Below are 23,137 nucleotides of genomic sequence, written 5' to 3'. Positions count from 1 at the left end.
ACTGACTGTAAAATATAAAACTAAGGGAGGATTTGTCTTTGTCCCAGTGAATTGATCAATGTGGTTACACAATTAAGTCCAGGCTGAAATGTTCACATTAGACCTGAATTATCCTGTATGAACCCTGTGGAGATACCCCTATATGTGCCTTCATTTACATTGATAAATGTGTTTTTCCGTATTCCCTTTGTTCTGAGAGGAGAAGCATGCTGAGTAGGTTTTTTTGAAGGTGAAGACCTATTTTTGGATTTACATGAATTTCCTAAAATAAGTAAATTACTGGTGATTTATTGCTTACTGGATAAAAAGAAATTGTAATCCCCACAGGGCACTTACCCTTGCCAGTTCCAACTTTTATCATGGTAGCAGATGAACGGGATGCAGAATTTTTACGCATTATGGCCCTTCGCATAGTAACATTTCCATCCATTAATAGTTTTCCATTGCACAGATGGGAAACCTGTTAAAAGATACATTATGATTCTATGTACTTCATTGGATTGAATGGAGCTATAAGTGGAGCCATTATAGAATACAAATTTTTTAAAACTATCTTTTTTTTCTTCTAATTATATTCATGTGTTAGATACTTAAGCTGATTTATACCAGATCTATATCAATGCATTACTGTAGATGTTAATGAAGAGTTGGAGGCTACCTACTAGCTTATAGGGGCCCCCAAATCATCTCCTGCTTTTAGGATTATTTTTAAAAGTCATAATGAGAGAAACTTATTACTTTAGTTACAGTGAATTCCGTGGAATTCAGACTGTCCCACCATAAGACTCTTTGTGTTAGGAAGTAGAGTGCAAAGAAAACACTACCATTGTCCTTTAATTTTGGGGGCCTTCAATCCTAAATACCAATTACTATTTTATTTTTCATATTCACAGAATAGTTAGAAGCAAAACATATATGCATTCTTGTTTTGCTATGTGTCTATGTTTTAAAAATAAGAATATGTGCCAACTTTTTCATTGAATACATGCTCTTGAAAAGTTGTCTACTGTTATAAATGATAGCATATTTTAGAAGCACAACCATAAAATTTACTCCCTATCATCCCAGGATTACCAAAACCAGAATGGTGGGATTTTCTTTTCCCCTTTAAAAGAGTAGTGATGGTGCCAAAAAAATCAATTGCCTTTTTTTTAAGGTATTAGAGAGCAAAGTTCTGACAGGAGCACCACTAATTAACTGATAATTGTCTTCCTTTGGCAAGCTCTACTCTTCCTGCCCTTAATTTGCAGGTCTGTGTTCAGTAGTTGAAACAATACACGTACTAGTTTTTCATTTATGAGTAAATTTGAACTGTTGCCACTTGAAATTGTAGCTGTTGTAATAGGTGAATCTGAGGTTGTTAGACCACCACCAGGAACTGCTGAGAACTCACAAGCAGTAAATCCACCATTGCCTCTAGATTTTAGGCAAAAGATTGAAGCAATTAAAAAAAAAAAAAACACTTCCTCAATAAAATAGTGTCTTATCTTCCATAATATGCTTTATTAGTGATGATTGATGCTCAGTAATTTTTCATTATTGAAAGAAATATAATCAGTGTCCTATGAGAGCAAAATTACTATATGATGAAACTTTATAATTGATACATTTCCTTTGGATCTTTACAGTGGGAGGAAGTGAGTATTATGGATGAGAAAAACACACCAATCCGAACCTACCAAGTGTGCAACGTGATGGAACCCAGCCAGAATAACTGGCTACGAACTGATTGGATCACCCGAGAAGGAGCTCAGAGGGTGTATATTGAGATTAAGTTCACCTTGAGGGACTGCAATAGTCTTCCAGGCGTCATGGGGACATGCAAGGAGACGTTTAACCTGTACTACTATGAATCGGACAACGACAAAGAGCGTTTCATCAGAGAGAGCCAGTTTGCCAAAATTGACACCATCGCTGCGGACGAGAGCTTCACCCAAGTGGACATTGGCGACAGAATCATGAAGTTGAACACCGAGATCCGGGATGTAGGGCCATTGAGCAAAAAAGGGTTTTACCTGGCTTTTCAGGATGTGGGGGCCTGCATCGCCCTAGTATCCGTCCGCGTGTTCTATAAAAAGTGTCCACTTACAGTTCGCAATCTGGCCCAGTTTCCAGACACCATCACAGGGGCCGACACGTCTTCCCTGGTGGAGGTTCGAGGCTCCTGCGTCAACAACTCAGAAGAGAAGGATGTGCCAAAAATGTACTGTGGGGCAGATGGTGAATGGCTGGTACCCATTGGCAACTGCCTGTGCAATGCTGGGCATGAGGAGCGGAGTGGGGAGTGCCAAGGTAAGAGGAGCCATATTGTACTTTTTTTTCATTAGGGCTTAGTGCACGTAATTAAATCAGAGATGAGACTAAATGGAGTAAAGCCAGTAATTAGCGGCCCCTGTGGGATGTGGTGGGACAGAGGGGTCTAATGAGTAAGTGCTATAGCTCCAGGTGGCAAGGCTAAGACGTTTCTAATACTGACAAAATAAATGATGCTGCTGTAATCAGCAGAAAGCCAAACACATTTGCTAACAGGCACTTAGATCTCAACTGGCTTGATGCGCCCTCTGAAATGTAAATGAACAAGCTGAAGAAATGGCCTTGATTGATCCTTACTTAAAGAGGGCGGACACATTTTTGAGCCATAGTTTTCCTGTCTATAGACTTGGTAAAATGACAAAGATGGTAAATATCTCTTGTCTTATGTATGTGTGCCTGAATGATTTAAATATGAAATTAGGATTGCGTTGTTCCACTTACCTCCCACTGATTAAAATCGGGCTGCGTGAAGAAAGTCCATTTTTTTTTCCCTGCCTTGTGAACCAGTGGAGATGTCTCCAACAAAGTGGAGTGACAATGTTTCAAGTAGCTTCTGTTCCCTAAGCACCCACTGATAAGGTCTCTAAGTGAAATTAATCTTGACAAAAGACCTTTATTTCTCTTAGGAGGTGATAATAGAGCTAGCAAGAGTCTTATTTGATCTGTGGTCAAATTGGGTCACAATTTGCTATTGATTTTGGTTATTGAGCTTTTGAAGAAATCAACATGATAAATATTTTTAGCATGTTAATTACTATTTATCATATTACTAAGGTGATTTTTTTTTCTCACCTAAAGTTTAGTGTGTGCAATTTATTCCTGCCTTATTTCTCCTTCCTGTCCAAATACTGGGGAATTTGTAAAGTCTTTTCCTTTATAGCCGCTTTGTATCTGAGTAAGGGATGAGTAATTCATATTTATATGAATCGTTCATGTTATGTGTGGATTAAGGCTTACAAAAATCAGTTATCCCAGGTTTTTGTCTTGTTTGGTATTTATTTTTAGTGGTTATCGACAGTGTGCTGCCCCCAATACTGTTATGGTTACTAATAAACAGTTACAGTGTAACTCTGATCTTACATAGGGAACAGTCAGATGAATCTTTTCTCGGGGTGATTGTTGAGCTGTTGTTGAGCATTGCCACATGGTTCATCTGATTTGGTGATTAAAGAGCCTGAAATAACTGACTGCCAAACTATTTGTCTGGCATTTCAACCATCTTAATGACAGGGTGGGATTAACTATGGGGCAATCCACTTGATTGACTGGAAATCAACAGTTATAACCTCAAGAAAATTGCATTTTTAGTAATTTGGTGTCATAGAGTTATACGTTTCTCCTTTTGTAGTTTATACTTTCCTAAAGCATCATTCCCAATTTGCTACAGTTATTTCTGCGAGTAGTTAGCAATGAATGTCCTTTAATTTCATTGTAAATAAAACAGAATAAAGCTGGCTATCTTTTCTGTGGGCCTAGAGTAAAAAAAAAAAAAGAAAGTTGTAAACTTGAAAATGTACAAGTTAGATTTAAAGTGTTAGATAAAGATTAATGTCTTGCTTTTTTGTTTGCTCTTGACATAGCAACTACTTGATAAGCTTTACTAAATTGAAACCCTGAAGTATATTCTGGTATTAATATTAGAAAATATGCGAGTGCATTGTTATTGGCAACTAAATTACAATGATCATAGCAGGAAAAGGGAAATCAGCGGGGCAATGACACTCCATCACATTTTAGAGTAAATTATTCTGCCTTTCTGATTTTTATAAGATAGGGCTTGCACATCTTCACATGTCAAGATTCTTATATATGTTTTTTAATAAAACACCATTGGCTTCCATTTCCTGCTAAAATGTTCACTCTTTTAGCATTAGCACATCTTCGCGTATCTAATGTCATTGATTTTCAATTGTCACAGAGCCTAGTAACTCATACATTGCTAAATTGTGAAACTCCTTGACATTTTTACAACCCAAATTAGAAGGAAAAGAGAAAAAGATGGTGGGAGAAGTGAATGTAAAGGCAATTGAACGTTTTAGTGGTTTACTTTATGGAAATAATCTTGGGAATCCAGTTAATCATGTGGTTCACGGAAGGGAAGGAAGAGCTGCAGTTTCAGGTCCATTTCTGAGCAGACTGTTAATGGAAGGGGAAGGTTGAGCCTTTTTTGGGTTTCAGTGTTTTCAGGCATGCTACCCAGTGTTTTGTGTTTTGTTTTGTTCTTTGGCGCCAATAAAATGATTAACTCTTTCAAGACACATCTTGCACAAAACCTTCACTTTGTGTGCTTATTTATTTTTATTATTACCAAGTGAGAATTTCTGATGAATTTAAGGAAGAAGGACAAACGCGAATGACAAGGATTCTCAAACTCCAAACTTGAGCGAGACTTTTTAAAGATTACTCAAGACTCTAAAAGTCTTAGGAGCAATAACAATGGTAGATCCTATTTTTGACATCATTACTGGTATCAGAGAGGCATCCAGGTATAGTGGAAAGAATATGGAGACAAGAGAATGCATCTCAGTTTGGTCCCTGAGCTGTATGACCTTGACACGTTTCTTAAGCCCCCTGAGGTTTGTTTTGTTCATCTGTAAAATGGAATGGTAACAATTATACTTAGTTTACAGATTTGCTGTGAGGACTTGATGATATAAGATTGTTAAAAGTCATCTTGTAGATCATAGAGCTCTTTAACACTAGCATTTTTTGTCTTCCCAAGGTCATAGCTGTTGACTTTTAGGGGTGTTGAATTGAAATAGTAAAAGGGAAATCCATCTCCTGATCATTCTTTGAAGTCAAGGCTAAAAATAGGAAGCATCCCTATCCTTTGCCCTAACAAAGAATAATATACATTTTCACATTTCTTATTGAAAACAATATTTGGAGAGTGTCATTTTTTCCCCTCCTCTGTAAGAAAGAGAACTTTCTTTTGAATGAGAAAAAAGTGATTTGTGGGTAGAACAAGAAAGAGTGTGTAAAGTAAGCTTAAGAAAGAATATAAAGGAGAACTGGCCAAGTCTTCAGAACTCTGGCAGCAGGTTCCTCCTCAATTGTCTTTTCAATGATTCTACTGTGGCAGGACAAATAGAAGAACAGGTGAAAGGTCACCTACTTCCTCATCCATCTTCCTTAGGGTCTGGGAGGTCAGAGTGAAGATTGATTAAGATCTTAAATGTTTGACAAAGGATCCTTGGGCAAAAATGGCCAGGGCGGGCGGGGGCCTAGGGTGTGCTGTTGTTTGAATCTAACCCTGATCATTCTCCAGAGTCTTCAAGGGACCTTGGGGACGGAACTACACTTCCTCTTGCAGTTTTTACCCCCAGCAGTGGATGCTAATGGAGAGGAAGGATGAGGGATGGGCGAGGGAGGGCTGGCCCTCTGAAGAAGCTGCAAGTTCATTCTACTTTTGAATAACATTTTCTGAAATGATTTGGTTTGGTCTCTGTAAGACAACAAAAGAGTGTTACCCACTTATCCGTCCTCTCAAAGAGAATGTGACTGGAGTTAGCAGCCCTTTGAACTTTCCTAGTGATTGGGTGCAGAGGATAACGTAATCATTCTAGTTAGTTTGGTTACCAAGCCCCATCAGACTTTTGGAAAAAGAAACAAAATCCACTTCAGATATCTCCTCTCCTTATACACCCCCAGTGAGTAAGTGTTCCAGATGTTTTACTGGGTTGTTTTCATGTCCTCAAAAATATTAACCAAGAAGAAGAGAGGAAAAGATTCTTCATTAACTTTTTTTTTTTTTTTTTTTGCCTAATTAAAAAGCTGAAAAATGAAAAGGGAGCTCCAGGTGTACTCTTTGGGAAATATTAATCAGCAATGTTTTTCAGATAATATATGTAAAAATAATACTAATAAAAAGAAAGAATTCTTATGGAGTCATTTTTAAGGCCAAATAATCACAAATGGGACAAAGTTAAGCCAAGTAGGAATCAAGCCTTGCCGGAATATATAATTTTGCTATAAATTGAGGTCATAGATATCTGAAACCTGTGTTGTATATCATTATATATACAATACATTAATATCAGCAAAAGGTATCTTATTAAAAGTTCTTTTAAGAAAGAGCAAAACAGAAATGCTTCAACGGCTGTAAAATAGAGATATTTTAAATTCGTGCTCTGACAAGAGGGAGAGAGCTGTGTCAAAAAAAAAATGATTACTGTTTTTCAAATATGCTATAGAAGGACTTTGGGAGAAAAAAGTAATGGAAAAAAAGCATTTAAAATATAGTTCACAGAGAAGCTGTTTCATATTCTTTCCACTTTTGAAATTTTTCTTCTACCTTTGAATCGTGTCATTAAGAATCAATTGCTTGAATCACATGGGTGCTTTTATCTCCGGCTTTGAAGCATGGCTGTGATCATTGAAAAACGTAATTCTTTATCTGCTAGAAGAGCAGAGTTTAATTATTGTCCTTTTTCTGTTGTACTTTTTATTTTTTTCTGCTTTGTGTGACTAGCCGTCTTTTGTGAGTGTGAATCATGCTATGGTCTCTATTTTGGGTTCACCAAAGCATCACATGGGAATTATCTTAGGGATTTTTTAATATGGTATTCGAGATTTGATGACTTATTTCAGTCTAACTGAGCTTCCTTGTACCTTTCAAAAATGAATTAAGACATAATTATTCTGTTAAGATTTAAGCCTCTAGGAAAAAGACTGATTAAGTGGTTTTTCAGTTACTGCTGTGCAAAGCAGAAGTGGTCATGATATAAGTTTGCTTTTCACATCACTGAACTTTACTACTTAATTTTGGGGAGTTTTATCGATGAATTTCACATTACCAAAGAACTGCATGCTTGTCAGAAAAATTTCCAATGCAGAACTGTATAAAGGAAAAAAAAAACGTAAGTCTTTCACCCCCATCCATACACACACTGTTTTCAAACTCTTATTCCAACTTTTTATAAATTACCATTTTTCACAATTTGTCAGGCAACTCAAATATACTATAGGCCAGGCATGGTGGCTCATGCCTGTAATCCCAGCACTTTGAGAGGCTGAAGCAGGAGGATCACTTGAGGTCTGTAGTTCCAGACCAGCCTGGGTACAGTAAGACCCCATCTCTACCAAAAAAAATAAAAGAAGTAAATAACAAAGTAGCCTGTAGTCCCAGTTATTTGGGTGGCTGAGGCAGGAGGATTGCTTGAGGCCTGGAGTTGGAGGCTACAGTGAGCTATGATAGTGCTACTGCATTCCTACCTGGGTGACAGAGCCAGACCTCATCTAAAAAAAAAAAAAAGTAAAAAAAAAAAAAAAAATTCTACATCTGTGTATTTGAAAAATAATAGATGGAATCATCCTTTTAATTGTCATCTTGGTTTTATGATGCTTGACATTTATCAGGGACATCATTTTATGTTAGAGAATATAACTTCTACATTTGTCTTAATTGAAGATTAATACTCTGTGGGATAAATATACCATACCATATTTAACTTTTCCCTTATTAGTAGATATCCTGGTTGTCTCAGTATTTCCTGGTAACATTTTAAAACAAAACTTTTAATTTTTAAATCATACCTGCACACTGAAAAAAAAAATTGAATGATTAACCTTGCTTTGTTTTTTTTTGTTGTTGTTGTTTTGTTTTTGTTTTTTTTTTTGCAATCACACAAAAGGAGGTTTATTTTCTGGCTAGCCAGGGTCCAAGCCCCAGAGCACCAACGCAGTGGCCACTCTCGCAGGCAAGGACCATTAACCTTGCTTTGTTATTTTTTCTGGCTTTATCTTGGACAAGTGAATTTAGGAAACTTCCTTAACATGAGAATGTGAGTGGAGGAGTGCAGTCGAGCATAACCAAACTAGTAAGACGAGTGATGATTATGGAAGATAAGGGATTCATTAAATATTCATTGAATGAATGAATGAATGAATGAATAAATGCATAAGAAATTGTGGCCTGTTTCATCCGAAACATTTATTTGATGGAGTTATGTTTCATGGAATCAACATGATACATCAAAATCTTTGCATGTGCTAATGAATTAATGAGGTCCCTGTTTATGATTACTTCATTTGGGTCTTAACAATTTTTTTCATGTTTATGAATCATCTCTACATCCTAACATTCAAAATTCTCCACAGCACATGAAGTTATCATAGATACAGTACAAAATGTCTAAGAACTGCCTTTGGAATTTTAGACTTAGGTTTAGTTTCTAGTTGAGCCACGTAACCAGATATGTGATTGTGGATACTAACTTAGCTTCCCTACCCTCAATTTCATGTTTGCAAATTGGTGGTAATAGTATGTTACTATGTGTGATATGCACATATAAGCATGAATGTATAAAGGGCTTAGCACATTGCCTAGAATCACTGACCACTTAGTATGTGGAAATTGTTACTTTTATTTTTATTGTTGTTAGGTAGAAATATGGTGATCAAATGGGTGTTTGATTGGTGTCTATTCTCAATAATGAAACCATTTCGTTTAAGTTCCAGAGTAAAGGGGTTTTTTTGTTTGCATTTGGGTTTCTGAGGAGGCAATGGTGATAAATACAGGGAAGAGTGAAGGGGTGCCACAAAACGGCTTGTCTTGGCTACATTGATCACATCCTCTGTTCCCCCAAGTCCCTGTCCTAGAGCAGTGGTTCTTAAAATATGGGGCTGGGTTCCCCAAGACCCTTTCATGTGGTCTATGAGGTCAAAATTTCCTTAACACTAAGTTGTTATTTGCCTTTTTCCTCTCATTCTCTCAGATATGTACAGTAGAGTTTTCCAGAGGCCACCTGATGTACAATGTCTTATTAAATAGAATACAGAATCAAATACAGTAGTCCCCCCTTAATTGCAGAGGATGTATTTCAAGATCTTCAGTGGAGGCCTGAAGCCCCAGATAGTATCAAACTTTATACATACTATGTTTTTTCCTTATTCATATATACCTATGATAAAGTTTAATTTATAAATTAGGCACAGTAAGAGATTAACAGTAATAGTAATAAAATAGAACAATTACAACAATATCCTATGATAAAAGTTATGTGAATCTGGTCTATCTGTCTCTCCCTCTCTCAAAATATCTTATTGTTGGGAACCATAAAAGTAAAATTTATTGTTTTGTACGTGGGTAGCTGAAATCATAGAAAGTCAAAGCATAGATAAGGGGGGACAACTGTATGAGAATCCAGTTGTTCTCTATTAAGCCAGACCTTCAAGAGATATGGAAAAAAATAAAACAAAACAATGCCACTGTTCTCACTAATTTTGTTTTGGAAAATATAGTTGTTTTTTTCATTAAAATATGTTATTTGTGTTAATATGTAAATGACATTTTATTTACTTAACCCTTAAGACAATTCTATAAATTAGGCAGCAATTTATAGCTCTTGGTTTTTTAAAAACTGGTTATCTGTGTCCAATAACATGGCTCAGTGCTCCCTTTAGTTTTATTGTGCTTCTCAGAAGGAACGATTAAAGAAGGTCTCAGCTGTCCCCTGGACCCTGAGAGATTGTATCTTTTTCACTTAGGGTGTAAAATCTTTCTCACTGTATCCTGTTACAGCTGGTACCTCTGAGCTGATGTGGGGAGGGGAGCAGGTGAGGTCACTGGGTTCCATGATCTGTAAGGTAATTAATAGTCCCAGGACTAAAGGGACATTTTATTAATATTCAGGGTCTATTTCGCCTCCCTGGGAAACAAACAAGTTGGTACCATTTCGTTTACAACTCCCTTTGGACACCCTGAGCATTTTCTGGGTGAATGCAGGTCTTCAGCTGTCTGCCTGGCATTGCTTTTCCAGGCAGCAGATTCCTCATTTGCATATTCTGTATGCACCCTCATGCAAAACAGCACACCCATTTCCCCCTTTCACAAAGCCAATGAGGGCTTCCTTTGGAAACTCCAGCCAAAATCTCCTTCTGTTTATGCAGAACCCAATGATTTAGACACCATGCAAATTAATTCGGTTTTGATTTGAATGCTTCCAGAGATTGGGGCTGGGAGGTGGAGGAGAGTGGACTGTTTGCATAGGGCTCTTTTTATGCACACCCCCCACTACCCCCATGTGGCTGGTTGTCACTCCTCTGCCCCTTGCCCCATGCCCCCATGCAAAACAACCCAGCCCCTGCTGCTCATTTCATTTTGACCCTTGGAAAAGGACCCCAGCCTTGGTGAATCCCTTGGCTTGTCTGTTTAGTGACAGCTTCGGCTGGAATCTTGCTGTTCTTTCTGAGGTGGGAGGAGATGGCACTATGCAGATTATGCTAGGAATGTCTAGAAGTGTCCCAACAAAGGGTGCAAAAAAATTGTAAGAAGATAAAATTCTTTGAAAAAGAATTGTCACATCTCAGGAAGTCCTGAAAATAGGCTTTAGGTCACTAATGGGCTGGAATCCATTCACTCCTTCAACAAATAAGTATTGAAAGTGTATAATGTACAAATCACCACAGGTATTTTAAAGTATGTTTCTACATCTACGAATGAATACATCAGTCTTCATACCTAGAATCACAATTAAAATCTGTTATTTTCTTCACTCGTGTCCCTGGATAAGATTCTTTAAGAAGTGTATTGACTATAATTCTGTTCCTTATGACATTTGTGTGTTCACTTTTGGTTGAATAGTGTCATTTGAATTCCTGTCTCCCCCCTCCCTCCCAGGCCTCCTCACCCCCTCCAGTGCCTCCAAATTTACTTAACCTTTACTTTCTTCCTTCTGGAATGGGAATGCAAGCACACTGCATATTGTGCCCAACAAACTTCCCTCTCTGCTTGAAAGCAGCACTATCTTCAGAAAGGCCATGATCATATGCATTCTATAAACTGGAAGAAGAGGACTTTGCATGAAATGTTTTTGAAGTTCAATTAGTCTTGAGTTCAAACTAATTTCACAGGGCAGAAAACGGGCATAGGCAGACGTTGCAGTGTAATTAAGTGGGGGCAAGGTCAGTTAAAACAACATCTAAATGTGGAGGAGCTTTGGTTTTTGCTCCACATGGTCTGACAAAGTTTGATGATGCTGTTCAAAGTCCATTTGGGACGGATTATTAGGATTAAAGAGCAGCAGAATGCTCTGTACTTGGTGTGTTCTCTGGTGTCATTAGTGGATGAGAAAATTCAGCTGCTTATCTGGCTCTTGTTTCTAAGGATGGATTTAAGCAGACCCACACTTCTCAAAGGTGATCTTCCTAACCTCGTCTTAATAAGTTACAGATCTCAAATTGCTCAAAATCCTTAAAATGCCATTTGAAGTAAGCTGATTGATAATTATCATTTCCCTTACGTGTACAGATATTTTCTGCACCAGTACAAAGCTGTGGTACAGTTTCTTAATTACCCAGATAATCCTGTTTGCTTGTATTTTTAAACTATGAAGTACTGGGTAATTATTCAATTCTTAATAGAAGGCAAATGGCAATGTAAACAATAATTAGGATGTTAGACAGACTAATGCGCTTCAAAGCAAATTGGATTTTTTTCATACTGTTCAGCATGAAGTCCCATAAAGCTAACAATTTAGAAGCAAGGCGAAAAGGGTTCCATTTTGTTCATATTTTATGGCGTTATCTCTTCGTGGCTTGTTTCTGTGAATAGCAGTTTGCCCCAATGAAGCTGGCTGTGCCCAAGCCAAATGTTTCTGTGACAATCGCCTCCCTGCTGTTTGACATTTGGCTGTGTGCTCCCGGGGCTCCAGATTGGGCCTTTGTCTGTTTTAGACCCCAGGGGTCAGAGGTTAACAGAATACTGATTTCCTCCCATAATACCATGGCAGGTAAATATGGGCCAACCTCATGATCAGTTAAGACACAGCTCAGTTAGGAATGCTTTTCTCTCTGGCTTTTGTCCTTAAGAACTTCCCTGATTTAAGGCTTCACGTTTCCCAGCTTTTGCTTTTCACAGTGGATTCTTCATGATGAGTGCTACCCTCTCTTTTATGTGACTCCCTCCTTCACAAGGAACTAGCATATCCCCAGATATACATGACCTGAAAACTAGGAGCAAATCATTGCTTTTGATGAATTAATTTTACAAACTTAATATGACAATACTTTGCAATCTTTAGACACTTAATTATGTCTTGTAGTCTTATCTGTGCTGTATGTTTCATTGATGAAATAATAAACTGATAACAAAAGCAGTAAACAAAGATACTCTAATAATGTGGCAATTCCCCAGCCCCTCCTTTTCCTTGTCTAGCCTTCAAGATGTGTTGCCAGTTTGAAGTGCAATTAAGTGAACAATCAGCTTTATTTTTCATTTTCATCATTTATGGAGATGCCCAAGCATTCATCAATATCAATGTTATTAATGTTTTACATCAGTTTAATTATATCAGCCTTCATTTTTCCCCCAAAGATTAATGTGTCTCTGTAGGTTACATCCTAATTGATTATGATGCACACACAGTCTTTAGAAGTTTAAAATATGTTCCAAACTTTCAAATTTCTGGTTACCGTCGATTAATTTTAGGCCACCTTTTTATACATTGGCTATCCCTCTTTCTGTTAGGCCAACCTCTTTCCGATGGCACTGTGAACTTGATGCTTGGATTCATTTGTTTTCAGATTTAAGTGTTTGAAAAAGACATCCGCACTTTGAAAAACAGTTTCCTTTTGAAGTGTCCAGCTTGGCAGTGACTGAAGCAGCCCCAGGCAGATTAGCATGTTAAAAGAATGGATCAATACCTTTCTGGCTCCTCTACCCTCCTTGCTCTTTTCCAAGGGAGAAGAGTTTTGAAGAACCCTAGGAGGCCCTTGACAGAGGTGCCAGGAGGCTTCAAGAGGACTGTCCATAGGGAGTAGGGACAGTGACAGCTTGATCTAGTGCCCAGACCACTTCTCCGCTGGTCATTTGAAAATGGATGCAAGGGGAATTGACAGCTTCAGGGAGGCTCTAGCAGTTCATGTAATTATGGAGAGGATTAGAAGAAAAGTGTTAGGAGAAATAAGAGATCAATACAAGGGCACTTGTTGACTAGACTCACCTTTAGGTATTAGAGGACTCCGTTTTGTATCATTTAGTTTGTGCTTAGAGAAAAATATTTTATAGGTTTTTTTTTTTAAAGGGTTGTGTAAACCTGTGCATCAGAAAAAATAAATAAATAAAAAGCAGCTGCCACTAGCTTTTGAGAGCAGACTTGTAAGTAATTAACAATATAATGCTTCTAGTCCTTAAGATGTAAAAGTACTAATTAATTAATAGGAGAAATTGAGATTTCATTACTCAGTGTTCTTTAATGAGGTGATGGCAAAAAAGTGCCACTGAAAGTAATATTTGAGCATTCAGGTTTCCTTTTCAAGCATTTTCTTTTGGATCCTAGAATTTAAACTTAACACTTAGGCAGGGCTATGGTCAAACAAGTTAAGAGTGTGGTTGTCTTTGTACAAAAAGAGACGCATGTTGATGGAAAAATGAGAATGCTATCTTTGCATGAGTGAAAAGAAAAGCATTTTTAAAAAGTTCGAAGTAGACTGTGACTTCTGGAAGTTTTCCTCCATAGGACAAAAATGGCTACTGTGCTTAGCTAAAATAAACCCAAGTATCTATTTTATTGTAGCCTTCATAAATGATTCTGGGGTCCTCTTTCACAAATGTTGTAACTATAACTATTTCATTCGTTTTTAAATGGTTACTGGATATGGGAAAAATTCTGCACTATGATTTCAGCAATTTGTACAATAACTTTTTAAAAAAAGCATTGCTATATCTTTTCTTTCTTTCTCTTAGTGAAGCATAAAGTGTTTTACTAAGAAAAGTAATATCTTACCTTATAAAAATCACATTATTGAACTTAAAAAAATAGATATACCAAAAAGCATCCACCCCTAACCTCAAAAAGAATTGTTGACTCCTGCTACAGATAATGATTGAAAAACACAGACCCACCGAGTTTTTCCAATATTTTCTATTATGTCTTCTAGCTGGTTATCACTAATTTACAGAAAGCTACTGATTTTTGTATGTTTGTCTTACATCCAGTCTTTTTATTGAACTGTCTTGTGAATGCTAACAGGTTTTCAGTTAATTTTCCAGGGTTTTCTAGAAAGCAAATAGTTTCAATGGCAAGCAATTACATATGTTTTTCCTTTTTCCCAAAATTAGAACTCTTATTTCATCTTACAACATTGGTCAGAATTTTTAGACCAGTAATAAATAATACTGTAGACTCTGAGTATCCTTATTTGGTGCCCAATTTTAGTGGGTATAATTTAACTATGATATCAGATCTATTTTCTTAATATCATATTTCCAATTTTAAAACACTTCCCAGAAAGAATGAATGTTAAATTTTGTTGAATTACTTCAAGTATTTCTCTTGGTTATGTGGCTTTGTTTGGTTTATTTATGAAATCTAGTATATCAGTAGATTTTTCTGATAATAAACCATAAACTTTCTTTCCATTTGTGGAATAAATCTATATTAGATGGCAGTGAATTTGACAGTCTCTTGAATTGGATTTGTTAATTGAAAACAGTGATTAAGAGTGAGAACTTTGGAATAAGATCTGAATTTTAATCTCAGCTGTGCCACTCACCACTATTTGACTATGGCTGATTATTTCACTTTAGCAGTTTGCTTTTTGTGTCTGTAAAATGGGAATAATGATACCTACCCCGTGGGTATATTTTATATTAAAAAGGACAATATATGTAAGAGTCACCTAGGAAGTGGTATCTATTAAGTATTCAGGAAATGTATAAATTTTTATTGTTATTTTATTTTTCTATCTCTTGCCATATTTATACCTTTCTTTTTCTCCTTTTCTCAGCAGGTCTTAGTACTACAGTTAATTCATAAAATTAATTAAGATAGTTTTTCGTTTTTTAAATTAACACCATAGAATGTTAATGTGCGTGAGAACTATCGAACTTTATTTTCTTTGCAAGTGGCTCTGGACTGTGAACTTAGAATTTGAGCAATTTTCAGTTTATTTTTTAAAAAGTGTAATAGCCATAATGACAAAAATAGCTATGGGACTTTGGTCAGGTGCTTTTCAAATCACATAAATGCATTTTCAAGCCCAACATATAGTAGACATGTTCCATGACTTTGATTTGGGCTATTCTTAGCCTCTGTTGACTCTATAGTGAACAGCAAAGATACCACGTTGCTCTCATCCATAATTATATTATTGAAATTTCTCATTAGTTGTGTAGATCTTAAACATGTGAGTTAAAGGTAATGGGCTCGTTAAACGCAGAATTAGTTCATAGGCATGGTCGAGCTATTCATTAATCGGGAGCCTGGCTGTTAATGAGAATCTAGTTGAAAAAATATTTAATATCCCATTAGGGAGAGCTACTTTTCACTGCAGAGTGAATGTGGATGCAGCCCCTTGGAGCTGGGGTGCGTTGCTCTCCTTTTTTTATTGAGAGAGAGAGAGAGAGAGAGAGAGAGAGAGAGAGAGAGAGAAGACATGAAATCACTATTTGGAGAAACATCTGGTGTTCCTTACATCAGCAACATTGAGATAATAATTTGTAAATATTTTACATCAGTTTTGAGGCTTGGTAAGTTTCATTTTTCACTTAACCAAACAGACAAATTATTCTGTGGGCCACAGTGGGCAGAATAAACACCAGAGAACAGATACCGCCTGGAGGAAGTTAGGAAGAACATGTTTCACATTTTGAACTCCCGGAGAGTGGAATGCTGTGCCTTTCGAGGCAGTGAGTTCAAATTTTTCGATGTGTTCACACTGGTGGGTGATCCCCAGGGCACCTCAAAGCAAAGGGATGGGGGACCCTGTGTTTCTCGCAAGGGGCACCATCGGTATTTTGGGCAGGATGATTCTTCATTGAACAATACCTCTACCCAGCGCTGCAGGTGTGTCCCGTGCACTGTGGGCATACACGTTGTGAGGCATCTTGAGTCCGTAATAGTCCCTGGGCACTAAAGGCTCATGTCACCCCCTAGTCATTGTGACAGGCCAACCTCCCCTTGCATTTCCAAATGCTCTGGAATGGATACTAATCTCAATTATAAACTTCTAGACTAGACAAACTGTAAGGTTTCTTATAACGCTAAGATTCTAAGATAGTAGAATTTGGGATACTCTGTTTTAAATATTTCATATCTTCTATAGTAGCTAATCTAGGTCTAAGATCATATAACATAAAAAAAGATGGAGAAGCGCTTCCAACCACAGCTTGCAACCTCTCTATTTTTATTTTCCTTAAATCTAAGTATACACCATAGCATCTCAAAATCAATATCGTGTTTCCCCGATAAACATAAATTGAAGGAGAGGAAGAATGTCTTTGGAAGCAACTGCTAACATTTTGAAAATGCATCTGTGATGATGGCCATCAGCCAAGTACTCTACTGGCTTTAATTTATTTATTACCAAAACACCCTTGTAAGTCAGGTTTTGCTGTTATCCCCATTTTATAGATGGGAAGGCTGAGGCACAAAAGGATGCCTAGGGCCATGTAGACTACTTAAGACTATCTGAACTAGATGGACTGGTTCCAGCCTCCACACTTACCAACTCTGTTATCATACTTTTCTTTGGCAAGAATTTAGAATCCTCTCCCTGAGTTAACTAACAATCTAGGATCTGCCTTGTATTCTCTCTCACAAGATAAGAGGAGTATTTAAAATGCCTGAGCGATAGACTTATGTGAATAGTGTTAATAGTGCCCTATACTTATTTACTCCAATATTTATCAAATATTCTTCTGCCAGTGAATGGCCTTTGCATTAGTTTGAATAGCTTTGCAAAAAGCAAAATGTGACTGTGAAAGGCTGGAGACCTTGTCATAGGGTATATTACTGAGTAAGTTTTTTTTTTTTTTGGTTTGTTTTGTTTTTGAGATAGAGTCTCACTTTGTTGCCCAGGCTAGAGTGAGTGCCGTGGCATCAGCCTAGCTCACAGCAACCTCAATCTCCTGGACTCAAGCAATCCTCCTGCCTCAGCCTCCGAAGTAGCTGGGACTACAGGCATGTGCCACCATGCCCGGCTAATTTTATATATATATATATATATATATATATATATATATATATATATATTAGTTGGCCAATTAATTTCTTTCCATTTATAGTAGAGACAGGGTCTCGCTCTTGCTCAGGCTGGTTTCGAACTCCTGACCTCGAGCAATCCTCCCGCCTCAGCCTCCCAGAGTGCTAGGATTACAGGCGTGAGCCACTGCGCCCAGCCAGTTGTTCTTATTTTGACTCTGTATCAAAGCATAAAGGGATGGTAGGTTGTTTTTTTTGTTTGTTTTTTTTGTTTTTACCTTGATTAAGTAATTGGAAGGTTATAAGCATAAACCCAATTTTACAAAAGATAGAACATCATCTCATCCTGAAGGGAGGACAGCCTAACCAAATGAGAAGTGTTTGATTTCTCAAATGCTTGTACAATAAGTATCGAGATTTAGAAGGAAAATCAATCTAAAAAGAGAGTGAACTTTTAATGATGGAAATGTTGGGTACATGATTCTAAGCTGATTCAATTAGCGTGTTTATTTGCAAAATGTGTACAGAAAAAAAATGGCAATGAAGTAACTTGGAAAGCAATTCATTTATGTAATAAGAAGAAAGGGGAAAAACAATGGAGTATAAAATTACAAAGGAAGCTGTATGTCCCTTCCTCTAGCATTCACACATACTTTCTACCCTTCCCCTGTTGTGACTGCAGTGGAAATGGCTCACCTTTCAGCTCCTTAAAGCCAGTTACATCCTGAATTGTTGAGTTGCATTAGCCAAAAAACATCGTCTTTTTTTCCTCTTTAGCCATTTAGGGTCAGGTCTTGCAACATAACCCTAATGAACACAGAAGGCCAGGCAACGTTATTTTAACATGTAAACCAGTTTTCTATATACCGACGTTTCACATATGGAACATAATGTTTGCCCGGGCTGAGGAGCTCTTCTCCTTGCAAGAACTTTCTTTATAGTCCCTTAAACAATGGGGACATCTTGAATGATTAATTGTGTTCTCTTCTCCTCAGCCTTATGGCAAAATGGAACATTTTGAGTTCTGTTTTAACACTAACAGAGGCAGAGGGAAGCCTCTTCCTTGCTGTGGCTTAGTGAAGTGGAACATCTCTCTTCGTAGCATGGGAGAATATGCAAGTGAGAAGGACCTTACAAATTCTTTCATTAGTTCATGTTTCTCATTTACAGATGAGGAAACTGAGGTTCAAATTAATAAAGTATACAATAAATTAATAGACACCGGTGCCTGAAGTCTGGATTTTTTGAGTTTTGCACTATTCCCTTTCCAAAAGATCATAATCTAAGGTGGTAGACCGATCTATAAAAATGTTTATAATGTGTGATAAGTAAAGTAAGCTCAGGTGAGAACCTGGAGGAGAGAAATGCTGAGTCCTACCAGAGCTGAGGCATACAGGAAGGTTTTTGGAAAATTAATCAAACTATTGAATAGTAGTTGATTTCAGCCATAAACATTTTTTAAGTATCTTCTGTATCCCAGACACTGGAAAGACAAAAATGCATGGCATGGCCTTCAAATATGGAATCTTTTGGGTAAGCAACTACATTCCAGGTTTGTAGAAGAGGGAACATATTGTGTGGGGGTATGCATGAGTGTGTGTTTTGGGGGAACACATCAATGGACACAGTGGCCAGTGGGTTTTAGGAAATGTGTGAAAGGGAAAATTTTGAGCAACTTCTACGCTTTAGGCTTGGTCCATCAGTACATGGCTTTCCATTCTTCATTTCAGGAAATTCTAAAGGAGGAGGTAATTTTTAAGGAATGGTGTTTGGCATGGCAAGAGAGGATCAGTTTAGTGCTCAGGATAGAGGATCAGTTTAATGTTATACTTGCTAAAAGTCAAATATATGAATGAATGAGGGTTCAGGAAAGGAGGGTGATTATATTTTTAGTTGCTTTTTGATTTTGAGTTTGACTTTGTAGAAAAACAAGTTTTTCGAAGCTTTAGATTGATACTTATTGGGAGATGTATCAGTCAGCTTGGGCTGCTGTAACAAAATATTAACCAGGGCTTTTCTAGGCATGTGGACCTTGTAGAAATCATTTAATCCCTCTAAGCCCTTGTGTTCCCCATCTGTGAAATAGACATGTATTATATGTATATCAATCTTTGATCTATTTCAATTGATTAATACTTCACTAGACTATAACAGTCAGATTTGTCATAAATAATACTCTGGTTTTTATTGTATGCATAGCTGCTAAATATAGCATGGAAAATCCTACTTATTGAGTCTTATATATATGGTTTAAGATACGTTCAAGGATCCCAATTCTAGGCATCTACCCAAAGGAAAAAAAGACATTCTGTAATAAAGACATCTGCATTCAAATGTCTGTGGCAGCACAACTCACAATTGCAAAGATGTGGAAACAACCCAAGTGCCCATCAGTACATGAGTAGATTAATAAAATGTGGTATATGTATACCATGGAATACTACTCAACTATAAAAAACAGTGGTGATCTAGAATCTCTTATATTATTCTGGATAGAGCTTGAGCCCATCCTTCGAAGTGAGGTATCACAAGAATGGAAAAACAAGCACCATATATACTGGCCATCAAATTGGTACTAACTGGTCAACACTAAATCATGTTATTTGTAGAAAATAGGCAAATATCAATATGGGCAAAATCATGTATAATCTCATATACATGAGAGCTGTGCTTATCATTGAGCTGTGCTCATATACAAAATCATGTATGATCTCATATAATGAGAGCTGTGCTTATCATTTTGCCTTTTAATGCTTCCAGACTTTCACTGATGTACATATACACACACCACAGAATGAGTTGACCATGCAGCATGATCATAAAATTTTTCCAGATCAATACATGTAACTTCCTAACATTATTTTTTAATGGCTTGCAGAGTTTTCTGTTCCTTGAATGCACCATGATATCTTCAGCAATCCTTTATTGTTAGACATTTAGGTTGTTTTCAGTTTGGTGGTTTTAATAATGTTGCCCTGAATATCCTCAGCAAACCTTAAACCATAGCCTTAATTATTTTCAAATAATTGCTGAGTCAAAAAATATGCATTTTAAAAAGCTTTAGTACATGGTAAAAAAGGCGCAGTTTTGAGATATATGCTTACTGAGCATAGAACAAGCAGAATGAGAAATAGCATACATATAGGGTCAGTGTATGCTAATTTCTATGCAATACTCATTAATGAAATGAACTCCAAAGTGGAGGTAGTTTTACTCATTAGCACTTGTATGTGAGAAAACTTCTTTTAAGGATTTGCCATCTCAAGATTTTTACCATCAAAGCCTTTCTTTTCATTCTAAAAACTCAATTAATTTTAAAGCTTGTTTTAAACAAATGTAGGATCCTTTGGCTACCTGTGACAGCTGTTGGCAGGTACCCTTTAATATAAGGGATTATACGTTTAGATGCTTGATGCAAATTATTACCTCTAAATGTACTGCAAGTTTTCCCTCCCACTATTTCGGGAGCATCACTGCTTTTGAAACCCAGAGGAAAGCTCCCTTTCAAAAAGACATTGTTAAAGCAAGCTGGATGAGGCAGATTGTTTTTATATAGTCGCTTGGACACTGTTGTCTTATAATTTTACCAAACGCCTGTAGGGGTTCACTAACTGGAAAGGAAAATGACTTCATGGAGTAAGCATGGACTTTAAAATATCTACTCATACAGAAACCAGGAGTTCGAATCCCTGTAGAGTTGGCTGATTCTTCTTCTTCATGAGTTAAATACATTGATTGCTGTGTAATCAATTTTTTTCTGTGACCTTAAAATTCATCTTGTTATACTTCAGAGCTCTACCACCTTGAAATGGGGTCATTCAACTGCCTGTAGTAACATTGCATATACTTATCTCCCAGGTCCTACTTAATCACCTTGGGATATTAATTATCCTGTTAAATTTTGCACCTTCTTCTTGCAAGATGGTTTTCCAATTCTGTGGGTGGATTGTAGAAAAACACTTCACCCTTTCTTTCTCCCATCCCCTACTGCTTTGCCCTCCCTCTTTTTGGTGAAAGATCCTGGGACACCCTGGCTTTGATTTGGAAGACCTTGTCATTTAGAAGCAGGCTTGAGTTTCCAAGGATGTTAAAATCATGCATATATTTTCTTGAACTGAAAAACGTTCATTCTGCTTTCTATAACTCTTCTCTTAGCAGTAAGAAAAATAAATTCATATTATTTCTTGAACTTTTTTCCTATTAACACACTTTGCTGTTCATTGTAGAATATTTGGGAAATGCAGAGAAGAAACACTGCCTCACACCAAGTAAACCTGAAGTCATATTTGGTAACACCCTGGCACTAAGTTCCTATCTCGATATTGCACATGCCCAAGGAGGGAAGAGTTTTACTCCGCTTGGGTGGTGGCATTTGCCATGTCCTCTCTCCTGCGGGTTTAGACCAAGGAAAAGGGTTTGTTGCTAACCTCAGAATCACCTACTCACTGGGTAAAGACTTCATTTGCTGTTGTAGATTGCACTTCTGTTTTGCTTGGGATGGATATTGTCATCTACATGCCTGTGGAGTTACAGCTTCCCACACGCTTTATTGGCCCAGAAACTACAGCTACTTGTGTCTCCCACTCTCAACATTCCAGTTCTCCACTGGGACCAGCACGTTTGGCTGTAACTCTGAAATCCTCTATGAATGAGCTCTTGCCGTTCCCTTCCCCTAGGGTGCTGCACCCAATTTCTCAATCCCACAGAATCTTGTTCTGAATCATCAGGAACTTGAATGTGACTTACTGATCTGATGCTAATACGGTGCGTTCCTGGGACCCCTAGCTGCTTCTTCCCATTGGCTGGAAGTCCTGAGAGTTTGATGTTGTCCTAAATGAAGACTTAGTTCTCTGCGACACTTTGTACTCTCCTTTGGCTCTACATCCATTGTTTTCAGATCTAGTCCCCCTGCCCCCGCCGTCCCCACCCCGAATTCCAGTTTCTTCCCATCTCCCTCTATTGTCTGTGTCTCTGAGGTTTGTACATGCCTGGACAGCCACCCCGTCAGAGATAAGCAGTAAGCTCTATGGCACAGGAACTATTTAAGCAGCAGCTTGCAGCTGTCTTTAATATAAAGAGGAGCTTCAGCGGGTATCTCTCCCTGGAAGGAGGGACTGGAATAATTGCTCTGGTCCCTTATAACTCTGAGATTATTATAATTCAACGGTAGCTGCCTTTCCCACCTCACAGAATCAGTAAAATGCTCTGACTATATTCCCCGTCCTGCGCAGTCGTGAGAGCATGGTTGGTGCAGAAGGTGGGGTCGTATGCTCAAATGTAAATTCAAATTTTAAAAAAGTTCCTATCAATACAAAAAGTGCAGCTGAGGCCGGGCCCGGTGGCTCACGCCTGTAATCCTAGCACTTTGGGAGGCCGAGGCGGGCGGATTGCTCAAGGTAAGGAGTTCGAAACCAGCCTGAGCGAGACCCCGTCTCTACCAAAAATAGAAAGAAATTAATTGACCAACTAAAAATATATATACAAAAAATTGGCCGGGCATGGTGGCGCATGCCTGTAGTCCCAGCTACTCGGGAGGCTGAGGCAGGAGGATTGCTTGAGCCCAGGAGATTGAGGTTGCTGTGAGCGAGGCTGACGCTACGGCACTCACTCTAGCCTGGGCAACAAAGTGAGACTCTGTCTCAAAAAAAAAAAAAAAAAAAAGTGCAGCTGAAAAACAAGTTGATCAAAACTGGCATGTTTGATCATTAAAATGGTAATGACCAAATTATTTCAGTTACCTAGGGATCCTGTGTACTTCTGCCAGATGGTTTGACAACTGAGGAAGATGGTTTGATTCACTGGTGATGATGCATCTAGAGCTGGGTGTATATTTGTTTTGTTTTGTGCGTGGAGACTTGAGTGATCACAAGAGGGACAGCAGGATATTTTGCTGTGAATAG

The 23,137-nt window shown here is 37.7% G+C and overlaps 1 protein-coding gene across 2 annotated transcripts in view; it reads left to right on the top strand.

Moving 5' to 3' along the window:
• EPHA4 (EPH receptor A4) overlaps positions 1 to 23,137 on the top strand; it is a 136,560-nt gene that overhangs the window by 5,852 nt on the left and 107,571 nt on the right. For both annotated transcript variants that reach the window (XM_012741936.2, XM_012741937.2), the window contains exon 3: positions 1,629 to 2,292. In XM_012741936.2, coding sequence (XP_012597390.2) covers positions 1,629 to 2,292 — 664 coding nt within the window. The remainder of the gene's footprint in view (positions 1 to 1,628; positions 2,293 to 23,137) is intronic.

This window comes from Microcebus murinus, chromosome 8 (genome assembly GCF_040939455.1).
Source record: "Microcebus murinus isolate Inina chromosome 8, M.murinus_Inina_mat1.0, whole genome shotgun sequence".
Classification (NCBI taxonomy): domain Eukaryota; kingdom Metazoa; phylum Chordata; class Mammalia; order Primates; family Cheirogaleidae; genus Microcebus; species Microcebus murinus.
Note: the sequence above shows the minus strand (reverse complement) of the source record. Positions and strands in the feature narration are given on the sequence as shown.